Consider the following 18,402-nt stretch of genomic DNA (forward strand, 5'->3'; position numbering starts at 1 on the left):
GTATACCATTGCAGATGGAAAAGATTAATTAATAGGATTTCAGTCATCCAAAGGTTGTTAAGCCTGCTTTGAGTACTAACAGATTATTTACCCCAGAGAATGCCCTGTGTGTGCATGTGAACAATTTCTATTCCGCTGCTGCTAAATGGAATTCAGTACATGTCTGTTAGTCCATTTGGTCTAAAGAACAGTTCAGATCCAATGATTCCTTATTGATTTTTCATTCAAATTGTCTGCTAATTGTTGAAATGGAATATTAAGTCTTCTACTGTGATTATATTGCCACTCAGTTCTCCCTTTGGATCTGTTAATATTTACTTTATATATTTAAGAGTTCTGTTGTTGTATATTGACATATAAATGACGGCTAAATTTATTAATTCATTTCCTCTTTTTAAACATAACTGAGCCTCCTTTTATGTCACAGTTCTTAGCCTAAAAAATGTTTGCCGTGATATAACTGGGGTTCTTTCTGCTCCCTTTGTTTTCCACTTGCCTGTAAAATCTTCTGTCATCTACTTTCAGTCCAACTGTGTTTTTAAAAGTGAAGAGATACGTTTCCTGTCTGGCTGGAGTTGGTGAGCTCCCATTAGCTCAGGTAGACTGCTTCAGTGGGTGTTCCTATCATGGTCTTGACCTCTTTGCTCATATTTTCACTTCTCCCACTCTTCAACTGGACTTTGAGAGCTCAGCCCAGTGCTCCAATGTAGGTCTCTGCCTCTGTTTCCATCAGTTGATGGATGAAGGTTCTATGGTGATATTTAAGATATTCATCAGTCTAACTACTCAGGGCAAGGCCAGTTCAGGCACCTTCTCCTCTATTGCTTAGGGTCTTAGCTGGGGTCATCCTTGTGGATTCCTGGGAATTTCTCTAGAGCCAGGTTTCTTGCTAGCCCCATAATGGCTCCTTCAATCAAAATATCTCTTTCCTTGCTCTCATCTCTGTTCTTCCTCCATCTCAAATATTCCATTCCCTTAGTTTTTCCTGCCCCCTCCTCTTCTCCCTTCCTCCACCCCTTACATCCCCCTTCTCCCCCACCCCCTGCACCCAATTTGGCCAGGCAATCTTGTTTATTTTCCTTTTCCAGGCAGCTGTATGTATGTTTTTCTTAGGGTTCACCTTGTTATTTAGCTTCTCTAGGATCATGAACTATAGGTTTGTTATCCTTTGCTTTACAGGTAGTTTCCACTTAAGAGTGAGTACATACCATGTTCATCTTTCTGGGTCTGGGTTGCCTCACTCAGGATGGTTTTATTCTGGTTCTACCCATTTGCATGCAAATTTCAAGATGTCCCTGTTTTTTTTTCCCCCACCAAGTAGTACTCTAAAATATAAATGCGCCACATTCTTTATCAATTCTTCAGTTGAGGGACACCTAGGTTGTTTCCACGTTCTGGCTATTAATTATATTGCTGCTATGAACATAGTCAAACAAATGTCCTTGTAGTATGATTGAGCATCTTTTGGGTATATGCCCAAGAGTGGTGTTGCTGGGTCCTGAGTAGGCTGATTCTCAATTTTCTGAGAAACCGCCATCCTGATTTCCAAAGTGGCTGTATAAGTTTCCATTATACAAAGGAATGTTCCCCTTACTCCACATCATTTCAAGCATAAGCTATCATTGGTGTTTTTGATCTTTACCTTTCTTACTGGTGTAAGATGATATCTCAGAGTTGTTTTGATTTGCATTTCTCTGATAGCTAAGGATTTTGAACATTTCCTTGAATGTCTTTTGGCCACTTGAGATTCTTCTGTTCAGAATTCTCTGTTTAGTTCTATACCCCATTTTATAATTGGGTTATTTTGAATTTTGATGTCTAATTTTTTGAGTTCTTCATATATTTGGAGATCAGTCCTTTGTCTGATGTGGGGTTGGTGAAGATCTATTCCCATTCAATATGCTGCCTTTTTGTCTTTTTGACTGTGTCCTTTGCTTTATAAAAGCTTCTCAGTTATAGAAGATCCCATTATTCCCTCTGAATGTGGGTGAAATTTGTATAACTGGGGCAGACTGAGAGGCCACTGGTGGTGGCAACAGAATTTATCCCTACTGCTTGTACTAGCTTTTTGGGATCCTATTCTCTTTGGATGGATACCTTGCTCAGCCTAGATATAGTAGGGAGGGCCTTGGACCTTCCCCAAAACAAGTTGCCTTACCTTCTCTGAGGAGTGGATGGGGGTTGGGGTTGGGGGAGTAGGTGAAGGGAATAGGAGGAGGGGAGGGAATGGAAACTGGGATTGGTACATAAAATGAAAATGATAGTTTGTTTTCTTTAAAAAAATAAAAAAAAGAAATTATAAAAAAATCTTAAAAGAATAGTGAAGATTCTATGGTGATATGCAAAATATTCATCAGTATGGTTATGAAGGCTCAGCCCATAACCATACTGATGAATATTTTGCATATCACCATAGAACCTTCATCTGGTGATGGATGGAGATAGAGACAGAGACACATATTGGAACACTGGACTTAACTCCCTAAGTCCAAATGAGAAGCAGAAGGAGGGAGAACGTGAGCAAGAAAGGCTGGACCAGAGGGAACCTTCATCTGACGATAGATGGAGATAGAGACGGAGACCCACATTGGAGCACTGGACTGAGTCCCCAAGGTCCAAATGAGGAGCAGAAGGAGGGAGAACATGAACAAGGAAATCAGGACCGCGAGGGGTGTGTTCACCGTCTGATACAAGGGGAATGATTTAATGAGAGCTCACCAAGGCCAGTTAGACTGGGATTGAACGAGCATGTGATCAAACTGGAGTCTCTGAATGTGGCTGACATGGGGGCTGACTGAGAAGTCATTGACAATGGCACTGGGTCTTGTTTTGTCTGCATGTACTGGCTTTTTGGGATCCTAGTCTGGTTGGATGCTCACCTTCCTAGACCTGGAAGGAGAGGGGAGGAACTTGAACTTCCCACAGGGCAGGAAACCCTGACTGCTCTTAGGACTGGAGAGGGAGGAGGAGAGGGAGTGGGGGGAGGAGGAGAGGGAGTGGGGGGAATGGGAGGATATGGGGAGGAGGGGAGGAAGTGGAAACTTTTATAAACAAATAAATAAATAAATCAAAAAAAAAAGAATAGTGAAGAGATTCTGTTGTAGAGAGATATTGCCTGGGTCTTGCTTGGTGTTCATTTAGCTTTTCTCTATCCCTTGACTGAAGTTTACTCTCTTTACATTTAAGATACTTGTTACAATAGTCATTTAGGAACTGCTTTCTGGTTGTTTTAGAGATTCTTCGTCATTTCTCTTTGTTACCTAATATTTTCCTGCTTTGATTTTTTTCTTCCTCCTTTTTTCTACAAGTACTATTTCCTATAGGTACTCTTGTGTTAGGAGGGTTACATAAAACAATATTTTAACTGGCATCAACACTTTGATCTTACACTAATGCGTGGCATTTTTCTTCTCTTACTCTTATATTTTTATGAAAATATTTACAACTTTTCCTATTGCACAACCACTACAAATTATGTGGCTAAAATTCTTTTTAACGTTTTTGTCTTTTGACCTCTTTCTCAGAGTTATAATAACATTACCACACTTGTAATACTAGAGTACTCTGAATTAAACAGTGTGCTGTGTTTTACCAGGTAGTCTTATACTTTCATATGTTTTCATATTCATAATTTATATGCTTTGATTTAAGCTGGAAGAACGAGCTTTAGCATTTCTTGTAAGCATTTCTTGGCAACAGATCATTTGAAATTATCCTATGGATGATGGCTGCTAGGGGCACTGAAAAGCAGGTCACTAGGAGCCTCAGTAGATTCTGCCAAGTCACTGGTTTGACAGTTCCTGCCTCTTCTTGTTCCCAGCTGTTTCCAGATGTCTCCCCAGTGATTTGTGTGAGTCAGGCTACCACAAGAACTTTCAAAGGCTGTGAAACCTGTGAATTCATTTTGTTTGTTTTCCTGGAATGGTATCCCACATGCTTGGAAGTTGTCTTCCAGTCTTGAATGGTGCAAGTCTAGGATATAAGATGGGAAGAAGAAAATGAAGCTGTTGCTTCTACTCTTATTTTTCAGTGTTGGCTTTTCTTTTTTAATTTTAAGTATATTTTTTAATTTTTGAGATTATAATATAGTTATAACATTTACTCCTTCCTTTCTCTCCCACAAAACCATCCGATACGCTCTCTTTCTGGTTTTTCGCCATGTTTTCTTCAATTGTTGTTTTATATGTATATGTATGTGTATGTGTATATGTTTATGTATGTGTATATGTATATACACACACACAACCTGTTCAGTCTGTTTAATGTTGTGTATTTATACAGATTTTCAGACCTGACATTGGTACTGAATAACCAATTGATGTACTCTTTGCTGGGGAAGACTGTTTCTCCTGTTCTCAGTAGTCCTTAGTTCCCTGTCGTTCTTCGTGCACCACTGAGGCTAATGATTTTCTTCCTTCCATACTAGCACATCTGTAGGTGTTGTCCTTGCTCAGCTCAAGTTTAGGAAGCCATGTTGGTGAGACTTTATGGGTGTAGGTTCTGAAACTGCTAGGAGACACAATCTTACAGCAAGCTCTCTGACCATCTGGCTTTTTACAATCTCTCTACCCCAGCTTCCAAAATGATTCCCGAGCCATAGGTTCAGGAACTGTGTTGTAGATGCATCATTTGGGCTGAGCTCCACAACTGACTCTGCAGTGTGATTGGTTGCGTTTTCCTGTAGTGGTCTCTGTTATAAAGAGAAGTTCCTTTGATGCAGGGTTAGGAGTACACTCAATTCTGGGCATAATGACAAATATTTAGAATGTAGTTAGAAACTATGCTAGTTTTCGTAAAGGGATGGGTGTTTTAAATCTTTCTACTTTGTTACCCTCAGGGTTTTGGCTCTAATATGTTGATAAGGCTTCTTAAATAGTCTCCTGATTATTCTAATGCAATTTGTAGGTAGCTAATTTTGGTTGGAGTGTGTGCATGTGTGCACACATGTTAAAGACAGGGATATTATATTCTACTGTTTATTCTCATACTACTTGCACTGAAATCTTTTAGTGTGTGTGTGTGTGTATAACATGATAATAAATTTTGTTGTTTAAACATTTTGGCTGTGGGTATCAGATTTAAAAAGTAGCTATATCTTCTTTTAAAAATGTTGTTAGTATGTTTTTATAGCCTATTGAATCCAATTCATGCTCCCTATATACTCATCTGTGTGGGGCCATCCACTGGAGCATGGCCAATTGGACAGGGACCAAATCACTAAAATAATCCTGACTCTCTTTCCCCTAGCAACCAGTGCCTGTCAATATCTCCTCAGCTCGGAATAGGCACTTGTGATCACCACCATGCTGGAGCGTTTATTGGCCTCATCTTGTGCAATCAACCAGCGTGAGTGCAATGACCCTGTCATATTCAGAAGACATTCAAAGCTGTCCTTGCTGACCGCCTTTTCAGCACTGGCCTCCATTAATTCTTTTACATCCAAGAGTCCATTTAACTATCTGTGACTCCTGGAAGGCTCTTCATTACTTTACAACACCTTAGGAAATGTACTTTCAACTCTCTCTCTCTCTCTCTCTCTCTCTCTCTCTCTCTCTCTCTCTTCCTCCCTCTCTTTCTCTCTCTCTCTCTGGAATGTTACCTAGATTCTACTGTTTTCCATATCAGTGTTGACTAATAAAACACAATTTCAAGACAATGTTAGTATATTTATTCCTTCCAGGATGGTGCTTTGTCAGTCAGAATCCACTAATTTAGGTAGAATTGCACATTCTTTCCCTTTGTCCTTTCGGACATGTACCCTGTATTTCATTTGCTGATCATTTCCAGTGTAGTTAAACTTTTCTCACCCATTTTTATCTTTACAATTTCTAGCAACTAACAATTACCTGGAATTCAAGAGATGCACAGTTTATGTCTTTTTAGAATAATTTTTTTTTCTGAGATAGGACTTCTCTGTAGCTTTGGAACCTCTCCTGGAACTTGCTTTGTAGATCAGACTGGCCTTGAACTCGCAGAGATCCACCTGCTTCCGCGTCCCAAGTGTCGGGAGGCATGCTCTACCACCACCTGGAAGTTTATGTCTTTTTAAAAACATGCTTGCTTATTGAAAGATAAATTTTATATTCTGGGATGACCACTGCCATATACACTAAAGCTCATTGAGTGGATTGTCAAGGCTCCCCAGTGTAAAGCGTTTGTCTAATGTGCAGGATCCTAGATTTGATAACCAACACCAGGAAAACAGCAAAAATAAAAACATTTCTTTCTGTTTTGTATTTTTAAGGAACTAATATACTGAGTAGAACCATTGCATTGGAAGGCGATGAGATTTGTCCACCTTGACCTGCTTTTTCTTCTGTAATTTGTGTACATTTCTTTCTCCTTTTGTACAAAGGAAGAAACAGGATTACCCCCCATTTTTATGCTTTTTAACTTTATTTTAAGTCAAAGAAGAGAAATAAAAATGAAACAAAGCCAGTGATTATATATCATTTTAGGAATACCATTAAATGAGAAAAATATCCTGAGCTTTATGCAAATGACTGCCCAGCTTTCTCTGCTCCAACGTTGTCATCACATATGTGTTTATGTTTTTCTCTTCCTGAGACCCCCGTAAAGTGTGGGTCTTTTGGGGAGGATGTGCAGGGGAGACACTTGAGCTGCGTTTGTTTTGGATTAGTGCTGATTAGTACAAATTAGTTTGGATGAGTTCAGATTCCTTCTGGAGTTTCCTTCAACTCATCAAAAGTCACTGGGAAGTCCAAAGAGATTTCTTTTAGGGTCTTACTAAGGATAGGTGAAAGAGAAATAAATTTAACTGGGAATAGAGTTCCATTAATCCATCAATGGGAATGGATTACCATTGTCCTCTGCCATTTCTGTATCCAACAAAGCTACTTCATGAAGAACAGTGTTCAGGAGTTCTCTTCTCGGCTACTCTGCCTCTACACCCAGAGCGTGTGTTGTGAGCATTCATGGCTAATGATGCTATGTTGGGATGTATCTCTTCCACGGTATCAAGTCCAGGAAGTTAGAGGGAAGAGCTTGAAGTGATGGAGCCAGAAGATCATTTATGTGGAAGAAAAATATAGATTTTTTTTTTGTCAGGCAGCAAAATAGTAAAAACACAGAATTTGCTACTTTTTTTTCCCTAACATTTGTTGTTTTTTGGGGGTTTAAATTCTTCATGGTGATTTACTTTTGCATTGATTTTGTGTTTATATTGCTTTCCTTTTCACATGAAAGGCTTTCAGCATGTACGAAGTTCAGGGTCTATGAAACGTGGATTCTCCTTGAGAATTGCATATCAGAACAAATTTTTTATATATTCAATTAGGTTGAGTTGCATATTATTTTTTTTTAAAATGACTTGCTGAGAAACAAGATATTTCCATGAAGTTCTCTCTTTAGATTAATTTCTGTATAAATTGTGGCTCCTTTTTCTAAACAGGACTTACAGTTGTTTAAAAAGATAGCAAATTAAATTCTTTATTCAGCATTATTACTCATATGCTCATCACTGTTCAATAAAGCTGTATGTTACACCATCAAGGGCCATAATCAGCATGTGTCAGATTGGGTAGGTGGGGGTGGGGGGAAGGAATTTATTTAATCAGGCTTTGATAATTGAACTGTGGCATTGTTTCAAATATTTTTCTTATTATACGATATGTTTTGGTTTAATTCTTTCCCCAATGTTATCTACATTTTTGTATTAAATGCAGCAATATGATACAGATTGCAATATAATATAGTTCATTCTAAGGACTTTAAGAAATGCTTTTCTGTGTAATATCTTTACACTTAGGAATGAAAATAATTGTACTTTTCTGGTCCTTTTCAGTTGTACATCACATTAAGGGTTTGAATTTTAAGTTCTGATTCACAATAGGCAGCACCCTTCTTTATGAAGCAGAGCGAAGGGGCAACTCTGAAGGTGTTTTCAACATTGCCTCTGCTTGTAATTAAACAATTAGTGGTTAGAACACTGGCACAGCTTTGAGGTTCTCTAAGACCCACTTTGTCCTTGGAATGAACGTGTGCCCCCTTCCTGTTGGCAGAGTAAAGTCACTTCTGGAATGTTAAGTGAAGTCTGGGGCTTGGTGTATAGCACATGTCTGTTTTGTAGTCTAGGTTGATTCTGTTCTGTTTTATATTTCATGCTATGTGCCCTCCTCTTCTTTTAAGCCCCATATAAAGCTCCATGAAGGGAAATCTCCATGCAAGTGCTGAAGAATGGTTTATCAGGTCATATACAGTCCAAGCTCCTGCCTCCAGTTCTTATTTGTAGACTAAATCTCTGTTTAAAGGGGGATAGTCTAGGCTCCCTATCCTAGGGTACATAATCATTTAAAAATGAAACAATAGTAAGTTAGTATCATGACTTGATTCTTCATAAAATCATCATATTTTCCATGTAAAATGCTTTTGTTGGATCTAATAGAAAAATAGTCTTTGTTTTGGAACTAAAATTTCCATTTTTTTTGTTTTTATCAAGTTATTACTCTTAATATTTACCCAAAACAGTGTATCAAATCAACAAATCAGTACACTTTGATGTTATCAATTTTTATTTGCAGAGGTGGTATAGATACGTATTGCTAGATATAATTCTGATGGGATCTATAAAATTAACTTTTCTACAGTTTAGTTTTCTACACAAATTAGCATAGCTATAGATAAGGGAAGGTCTGTGATGAGTGCCTTACACATGAGAGAGAGAGAGAGAGAGAGAAAGAGAGAGAGAGAGAGAGAGAGAGAGAGATATTCTTCAAGACAGAAAATGCCAAGAGATCCATTGATTTTGAGACAAATTCATAACTTATTATTTGACCTCAAGTGCCCAACATGTATCTACTGAAAACCTGCCCTGGCTGTGTAAGTTCAGAGCACAAGATGACTGCATTAGAGCTAACAGCATTGGAATCTTTCTCGGCGTTACAAAGCCTGCTTACTGAAATTTTATACAGGGTCTGTAAGACCAAGCACTTTGAAGTCTGGCAATAACCCCTTTTTGGAAGGCACATAATTTGTTTGATGGAATCGTCTCCTTGCATTATATCACACGAAAGCTTTCTTAAAGACTCTTAGGCAACAGCACCGCAAATTAACGAGCTTTGTGTAGTGCAAATTGGTGTCAAGAATGAAAATGAAGGCCCTGTGTTTTCTTAAGCCACACCCCTCCGTCAGGGTATATAAAGCCGGTTTGAGACTGCAGAACCCATCACACTCACTCCCCTCCTACCTAAGCCTTCCACTCCTCACATCATGTACTACACCGACTTTGAGGGCTCTGTCTTCCCAGGGTGCTACTGGGGCAGCTATGGCTACCCACTGGGGTACAGCGTTGGCTGCGGCTATGGCAGCACCTACTCTCCAGTGGGCTATGGCCTTGGCTATGGCTACAACGGCTGTGGGGCTTACAGAAGATACTGGCCATATGCTCTCTACTGATGTGCTGTGATCTCCTGGTATAGATTCATCTCTTCGTGAAGGCTGAGTGGCACCTCCAGGTTCCAGCTTTACCTTCTTCTTCTTTCGTCCTCACTTGCTCATCAACCTCCTCCCAGAAGCTGCTTTTCAGATCTCACAACTGAGTCTCAAACAAAGGAACTGAAAATCTAGATGATGCCTCAAGCTGCCTTCTCTGGACGCTGTTTCTTGGGACTTTTTCAGAAGCTTGGCAACGATTGTGACATGCATTTGCTTTTGAATTTTTCAAGACTCTCATGATGCCCTGTCATGGTGAAGTTGTGGATGTGTCTGTCAAATTCTCAATAAATTTGTCTCAGCTTGAATAATGATATCCTTGAGTGGAGTTTTCTTGGTATGTGCATATTTTCTGATGCATTGAATGGGGGAAGGAAGCAGGTTTATTTTTAAGCTCTTAGCCTCAGGAGTTGTGAAGAGGCAAATAATCCTTGATCCTGTGTGATAAATTGGTAAAAGGGTGGTTACTGATCCTGGAAAAAGTTGCTTCTCTGAGCCTTCCCCATGCTGTGAATTATCGTGGCACGGAAGGTAGATGGAAAGATGACAGCAAAGAAGGATTTTTATGGGTCTGACATCTGTCATGCCAAGGATGCGCCTCATTTTCTTTGGCATCCCTCTCCCATCTCACCATTCCTGCCTGTCCTTAAGAAACCAACAGAGGAGCAACTTCCACAGCTATTCTGTGTTAGCGTAGATGAAACTCACTGTGATCTCTCTCCCAGGGAATAATGATTGCAGAATTTAGCACTATGTCCTCTCTTTAAGGACTCTGGAGCATTAAGTAATAGAGAAGGTACACAATCCTTCGGGAGTCTGAGATTTTGTTAAGTGAAGTGATAAATCCCCTGTATCAAATCATCTTAGATGTCTACTTTATAGCTTAGAGGCACACAGGTTAGAGACAACAATGGGAAGCTTCTTAATCTTCGAAGAATCAATACCAGATAGTGAGCTCCACTATTAAAAGATATGAGCTGTAACAAATGAGTATCTGTGAAGATATATCAGTCTTTCTTTCTATTCCATGTGAGAAGAGAGCAATAGGTCTTTTATAAGACATGTCGACAATGTCTCAATCCTGTTGTAAACGTTTTGTGTGTGGTACAAATATTCTCACCACTGGGTGATTTGGCTGAGTTCTGCATTTTTACTGAATATCTGCAGATGGTTTTACTGACATCACTCACCCAAACATGTAAAGACTGGAGAGGATCACTTCAGAAGAGAATTTTCTCCACCACATTTTTCATCCCATGGATGCCTGTCAGCAAGCATTAATGTCAAGAATAGCTAATAGCGTATCATTTTCTTTTTAACAACAATGAGCATTATCACAGCCAATACAACCTCCAGTTCATTATAGTAGCCACAGTGTTAACTCATGCTTAGAACTATGAATTAGATAAACCCACAGGCTAGAAAAAACAGATGGAGAGAGGTTAGGAAAATAGATCAGCTAATTGGAATGAGAAAATGTACTGATTTGGGATGATGACTGACTACTGTAAGGTCTTGGGTTTCAACAGATACCAGAGAGCCTCTAATCCAGTGTTTCTGAGTCAGAAGTCTGCAGGGGAGTGGGCTGCGTAGCTGATGTGAACTATAAATGCCTCACCCCAGGCATTCTGACTTGGTGCACATCTGGGTAAGGTCTAGGGATTCTGAAGCTTTTAGTTAGTTTCTTAGGGATTCTACAGGGGACTCGACACCCACAATTTAAGGGTAATAAGGGTACTTTGACTCTGAACATGCAACTTTCTCTGTCTGATCATGAAGTTCTCATTATATAATCAGAAAACAGGTGCAACTTCAGTGATTCTTCTGGGAGCATCATGTTCAGGGTCTGTAAAACTGAGAGCTTCCTACTACATCCAGCAAGACAAGGGCAGAGGGAGGATGAATGCCACACCCAGGAAGTATAGTGTGTGCACTGTGCCACATGTGCAATGGGCCTTTCAATCATAGTTCACAGGTGGCTGTTGAGATGTTTCAAACTGGTGATTCTTTCTGGATAGCATATCTACAAGTGTCCAAAAAAAGAATTGTATATCAAAAAATCAATAAAATAATAAAAAAGAATTGTATATCAGAAATTCAGTAGGCTAGTGTTTTGGAGTTAGATGCCATAATATGCTATATTACTAAGAGATTTTTATGTTCTCATTTTGTTATGGAATAGATATGCTCGACACTATTTGAGATAATTTCTTTTCAGCTCTAAGGATGGATCACAGGCCTTTGGGGATACAAGAGCACTCCCACAGTGACACACTTATGGGTCACAGTTGGCAATCTTTTTAAGACTGAATTTTCCTTGGACCACTTGTGAGTCTTTAAAAAGTACACATATGATGAGCTAACACTTGGGACATCTAATGAGAAAAAAAAACTTCAAGGGTGTCTGAGAATCTGAATTGAAGATATTCAAGTAATTTATGCTAAAAGTTTAGAAAAATTATAGACTTGCATTCAAATCTTTTCATTTCCTGCCCTTTTCAGGTTCCTCTGTCAAGTGTGAATGTAGTAACTAAGATGATTCACCTATACTCACAGAGACATTATATGATGTGGGAAATCCTTCTGTATATATGCTGCTTTTATTGGTTAATGAATAAAAAAATCTTCTTTGGCCTGCAGCATGGTAAAACAAAGCTAGGTGGGGAAACTGAACTGAATGCTGAGAGAAAGAAGGCAGAGTCAAAGAAATGCCATATAGCTGCTAGAGGAGAAAGATGCTAGCTGCCAGTTGGAACCTAGTTGGTAAGCTACGAGCCTTCTGGTAAAATATAAAATAATAGAAATGGATTAATTTAAGATGTAAGAGCTAGCTGTAAATACGCATAAGCCAATAGGCCAAGCAGTGTTTTAATTAATACAGTTTCTGTGTGCTTATTTCGGTTCTGGGCAACTGGGAAACAAACAAGCAGCTTCTCTTAACAATCATAAAATAAAGGCAATTGGATTACCTTGCAATTTGATCAGTAAACATAGAAAAGAGAGTAAATATCTATTTGCTAACATCTTATAAGTCCTCCTGAATCCATAATCATTGGTGTGTTGCAAACCTCATACCATGCATAGTTATGATATAGAGTCTTCTCTTAAAGTCACACAAATTGACTTTTCTTTCATAGCTTAACATTTGCGTCTTTTAAATTATTTTATAGCCATAGTATGTGTAGTTGAGATTTTCCTGCTGGATTAGGGTTGCAGAACTGGAAAATATTACTTTTATTTGACTATTGAAATCCTTCTATCTATCTATCATCTATCTCTCTGTACTTCTGGAGAGAGAGAGAGAGAGAGAAAGAGAGAGAGAGAGAGAGACTCCTTGGATGAGTTCTGGTATTGTTAGAATTTTCTGATGAGTTATAAGCTGAAGAACTGCATTCTTCAGTCCTCTCCTAAACCTCAAGCAGTGTGATTTCCACTCCTTTATGATTTTTTAAACTGACTTCTTCTCATAGTCACCTTCTTTTCATACAAGGAGAGGTTTTTGAATGCTTCTAGTTTCTTTAGAAGTTATTTTTAACATATCCACAATCTACATATCAAAAACATTGCCCATGTCTTTGATTATCTGTATCTCATTTTTAGGCTTTCTATTCATCTCAGAAAGCTCCTCTACACTGGTTATGAGACTGAATCTCCTTGACCACTTAGCAGGGCTAACTTACCAGTGAAAACTGGATATGAGAATGTTACTATCTATTTACCCACCTCAGTTCACTCTGGTGTTCTAAAGTCCCTATGAATCTGCTGAGCTGAGTTTAACAGCAATATCTGCTGTTCTGTGACTCAACAAACATTTCCCAAGTGGTCTCTAAAGGTTGTCTTGAAGGTATGTATCATCTTTCCTTCTCACAAGGTTGGAGAAATATTCTCTGAGTGGCATTCTGTGACTAGTACATCTGGTCACACTGACCTATAAACGTGTTTCCTACAAAACAAGACAGTCAGGATTCTGAAGACAGCAGGATCTGTTGACGTAAGGCATCCCATAACCACATTTCATTGTTCATACATACAAGAAAAACAACAAAATGATTTTCCCTCCCACTCATTTTACTCTGCTTGCATTTCACCTTTCATGGTGTGGCTTTGTTGTCAAGTTTCTTAATTCTTAGAGAAGCAGAGGACTCAAACTTGCAAGGCAGCTTCTGTTTCTAATTGGGTGTATGAGCAGTTTCTCAGTACAGAAGTCAAGAGAGATCCTCTCCAGCCCAGGGAAACTCACAGTCACAGAATTCATCCTTCTCAAAGAGTGCAGATTCTTTTCAACTTTTCATTGTCATTTGCTTTTTTCTGTCATCAAAGAATACCTGAGGAATATGATCAAACACTTTATGAAATCAAGTTCTCCTTACTCAATAAAAAGTGGCCGAACTCTGAATGCTTGCATGAGGAACCTCTAACCTCTGAGACAAAATATCAGACGCAAGCAACGTTAGGGAGGAGACATTTGTTTTGGGTTGAGGTTTCAGGGGACACAGTACATCATGAGGCAGGGGAAGGCATGGCACCAGGATTCCATTTTCAACAGGGAGAGCACGAATCAGCAGCCATTTACATATTCGCAGCAGCTGAAGAAGCAGAAAGAAGGTCCCGAAATGGGTTAAAACCTTCAGCAATGTGACCTTACTGGACCATTCCTGGTCTCTTGGCTGCAGTTTCCAAGGTGCCATAACCTCTCAAAAACAACGTCATTTCACATTCGAATCCTAACAATCTCAAATTGGAAGAACGAATGTATAATATTTAAATTAGATATTTTTTTCTCAAATGCAATTATTTTTGCATCTAAAGAAGGTTTCTCTTTGTCCTTATCCATTCTTCAGTTGAGGGGGAGTATTACTCAGTTGCAAAAAACAATGATACCATGAAATTTGCAGGCAAAAAGATGGAACTAGAAGAAACCATCCTGAGTGAGATAACCCAGACTCAGAAAGACAAATGTGGTAGGTACTCACTCATCAGTGGATATTAGATGTTAAACAAAGGAATAACCAGACTACAGTCCACAGCTTCAGAGAAGCTAGGTAAGAAGGAAGACCACAAGAGAGACACATGGACCACTGAGGGAAGGGGAAGTAGATGAGAGCTCCTGGGTAAACTGGGGCCAAGGCAAGAGGAGGTGGTAAAGGGGAAGGGATGGAAGACGAGGACATGAGGGAATGGGATGGTCAAGTGGGGGAGGGACAGAGTGGGAGAGCAATGAAAGAGAGATCTTGATCAAGAGAGTCACTCTAGGGTTAGGGAGAAATCTGGTGCTAGGGAAATTTCCACGAATACACAAGGATGACCCCAAATAAGACTCCTAGACATAGTGGAGCGGGAGCCCAAACTGGCCTCCCTCTATAACCAGATTGGTGAATACCCCAACTTTCATCATAGAGCTTTCATCTGGCAACTGACAGAACCAGATGCAGAGATCCACAACCAAGTGCCAGGCCAAGCTCTGGAAACCCAACTGAAGAGAGGGGAATATGTCAACAATGGAGGTTAAGATCATGATGGAGAAATCTACAGAGACAGTTGAACCAAGCTCGTGGAAGCTCATGAACTCTAGACTGACCGACACCTGTGGAGCTTCCAAGGGGCTGAACTAGGTTCTCCATATGAGGGAGACATAGGTTAAGCTTGGACTATTTAAGGGGTCTCTGGCGGTAGGCAGGTTATATCCTTGGTGCATAAGCTAGTTTATTGGAGCCCATTCCCTATGGTGGGCTGCCATGCTCAGTCTTAATGCAGGGGGGAAGGGCTTGGCCCTGCCCCAACTTAATGTGCCAGACTTTGTTGACTTCCTATGGGAGCCCTTACCTGTTGGGAGCAGTGGTTCTGGGAGTGAGTGAGTGGGGATGGAAATAGGGGTCAGGGGCAGAACTGTGAATAGAATGTAAAATGAAATTAAAAGATAAATTAAAATGAAGAGTTTTCTTCTTGTACTTTTGAAAACTTCAAAAAAAGTGAATTTGAAACTGGAAATGCTTCATCCTTAATATGATTCTGATATCTGGTTTTCCAGAATCTTCTTTTACCAAATGGAACCCTTCTTAGAGATTCAAACTATGATTGATTTTAAATAATGAACATGTTCTGAGGGCATGCATGAAAATAAATTATACTTTGAAAACATCTAACTAATCATCCAACTCTCCGTCCATCTATCCATCCAATCATCCATCCATCCATCCATCCATCCATATATTAACCTACTCAACCAGTCAAACAACCATCCAACTTGCCAGTTTTTGAATGATTTGTATATGTCCTTAGTGTAGCCTAGTTACATTTGAGCTGAATGCTTGATTAGAACAAGTGTTTATACTGTTTATTTCTTATGAATCTGCTAATCCTTATTTTAGATGTTTTCACTATTATTTCAAGATTGAAAATAAGCAGGAAAGAGGCAAGAGAACTAAGGTTTAATTGATTTCTAGGTTTGTAGCAGGACATTATTCCTCTTTATAATCCCTTAAGGTTGGTTTCATTCTAGGTTCTGTGGTTCTAATTTCACTCATATATATTGAAATTGAGAGCATCCTAATGACACACTCAGAGTCTCACAGATTTGGAGTGGCAGAGTGGGACTTTCTGTTGGAATGTGTTTATTGGAAACATTTCCCCCGTCTCCCTATGAATGAGAATAGACTTCTATTGCTTTCAAAAGAATTGAAAACTGTTAGTCACGAAGATATCTCATCTGTCTTAGTCACCATTGTATTTTTAAAATACAACACACCACTTTCATACATTACACTGGGACTTTAGTAAAAATAATACTAAAGGAAGTGAAGGGATTTTTAAATCTCTAGTCATGGTAATGACATTTAAAAAATCAAACCTGGAAATGATACTATTTAACTATTTTTTTGTGGCATCCAAGAATAATCCTATGAGTGCACAGACTGAGCTCCAAACATCCTTCTGACAGTGCAGAGATGATGATTGCAGATGACATTTCTTCAGAGTTCACTGAGAGGCTGTAGCAAAATCATTTCACGCCCCTTCCCCCAGGCTCTTTCTGAGACATTCATTTAACTGTCCCTCAGAATTTTGGAAGCATCAAGTAGAGAGTATTTTTCTGTACTTTCTTCATAAATGTCAAAAATGATTTCCTGCCCTGCCTTAGAATGATAAGATGAGTAAGTGCTCCAAAGTTGCACAGTTCAGAAGCAGAACAGCAGCCAGGAGGAAAGGGAGGCTTCCTGGGTATCAGAGCTTTCTTGGTTGCTTTGGATTTTTGCTTTTTTATCATGGTTTATAATGCAATGAGACAGACCCCTTTGCTAAACATTATGCTATATCCACACTGGTCCTAAAATCTGAATTTCAGCGTAATTCATATTTCACCTTCCACATATTTAATCTGTTTCTGTAGCTGTTCTTTCATTGTATCCTCTCCATATTTTCTAACTATGACATGAGGAGGCATTTACTTGTGGGCTTGTCAGCTTTGCCTTGGCTTCTCATCTGAAAAACGTTTGCTGGGCTGCACAGTCTTTGATGTCTACCTCTCAAATCCTGGTAGAGATTTTCCTGAAACATGAGGGCGTACAATAAATTCCTGGGGACCAAAACAAGGTTTGGAATTGCAGCTGTCATATTTTCTTGTTGTTGAGAAGTCAGATAATTGGGGGATTGAATTTGGAGTCTGTTTGACGGAACACTTTGAAGACACTACAGTACCTTCTCATTATAAGAACAAAACTCATAAAGTAGAATCTCTCATTGACTAGCAGCTACTGCAGCTCAAACTTCTTTCATGAATAATGAGGATCTATTTCTTTTCTTCAATGAGACCTAGGAGATTAATGAGAATACCATTTTCCTTGGTCTAAAGAATGCATGGTATATGTCAAAAAGAAATAAATTAAGTACATCAATATACTTAAATAAGTCCTAATAGTAGGACTATTAGTAATATCTAAGAAATGAAATTAACCTACGTGTACACCAATGGGTAGGTGAATTAAAACTGTGGTGTACATACAAAAGTGGAACACCATCCAGCTGTAAAAAGAAGAAATTCTATTTTTCCAGCAATAGGGAAGAGAATGGAAGACTTTGTATTAACTAAAGTAAGCCAAGTAGAGAATAATAAGGAAGACATTATTTCATTCATATGTGAAATCTAAAAGAGTTGGCCTCAGAGATGGGAGAAGTAGAATGGTGGGTACCAGAGATAGGTGGGACGTGGAGAGGAGGGAGGGATGGGAAAATATTCACCCATAGGTGGTAAGCTTAATAAGCTTGGAACTGACTACATAGTAGAGTGCTTATAAATATATGTCAACAGAGATTTCAAAGAAGGGATTTTGAGTGTTATAACTACAAAGATGTGACACCCATGTGAAGGACATAGGCATGCTTGTCTTGATTTAAACCTTTCATTATTTTGATACGTATGTCCATCATTTACCTATGGGTATGCTTAGCTCTTATATATCAATTTAAAAAGGAATGGAGAAGATACATTTCTAATCACAGGCTCTGCGGAAGTTATATGGGAGTCTCAAGGGAGAAGGGACCACATTTCATGATACAAGTATGGACCTACCATAGTGGGTAAATCCTTTCTCCCTGGATAATGTGATACCTTCCATGAGAGATGCTATTGGGGAGGTTACAGAGTCCTGGGGCACCGTCCCAGCTGAGGGTGGGGAAAGTGCCTCTTTCTTTCAGGCTTCCAATGTAGAAGATATTGACCAAAAAGTTTTTTCTAATTGCTCTGTATAGCTTAGACCTTGACAGTTCTGGGATATTCTGCTTTTCTGTGTCCAGTCTGGTGATGTCTTTCTGGAGCCCAAAGATGCTGCTTGGTCAAATGCAGCTTCTGCTCAGATGTTGGGCAACTCATCTCAGATGTGAACCTTTCTCTTTCTGCCTGCAGACTTTCCCAGAGTTTGTTGTTAGGACCAGGGTTTTCATGTGAGCTGTGCTCAGTTC

At 39.2% G+C, this 18,402-nt stretch overlaps 1 protein-coding gene across 1 annotated transcript; it reads left to right on the top strand.

Annotated features, from left to right (window-relative positions):
* The first annotated feature begins 9,204 nt into the window (after nucleotides 1-9,204).
* On the top strand, nucleotides 9,205-9,766 carry Krtap8-1 (keratin associated protein 8-1). Its single transcript, XM_048422350.3, has one exon. The coding sequence runs from the start codon at nucleotides 9,229-9,231 to the stop codon at nucleotides 9,412-9,414; it is 186 nt and encodes a 61-aa protein (XP_048278307.1). The 5' UTR covers nucleotides 9,205-9,228; the 3' UTR covers nucleotides 9,415-9,766.
* Nucleotides 9,767-18,402: the final 8,636 nt, after the last annotated feature.

This window comes from Myodes glareolus, chromosome 2, assembly GCF_982192425.1.
Source record: "Myodes glareolus chromosome 2, mMyoGla1.1, whole genome shotgun sequence".
NCBI lineage: Eukaryota > Metazoa > Chordata > Mammalia > Rodentia > Cricetidae > Myodes > Myodes glareolus.

What these genes read in the sequence shown, in the direction of transcription:
- Krtap8-1 (XM_048422350.3), top strand. Translation starts at nt 9,229, where the DNA reads ATGTACTACACCGACTTTGAGGGCTCTGTCTTCCCAGGGTGCTACTGG.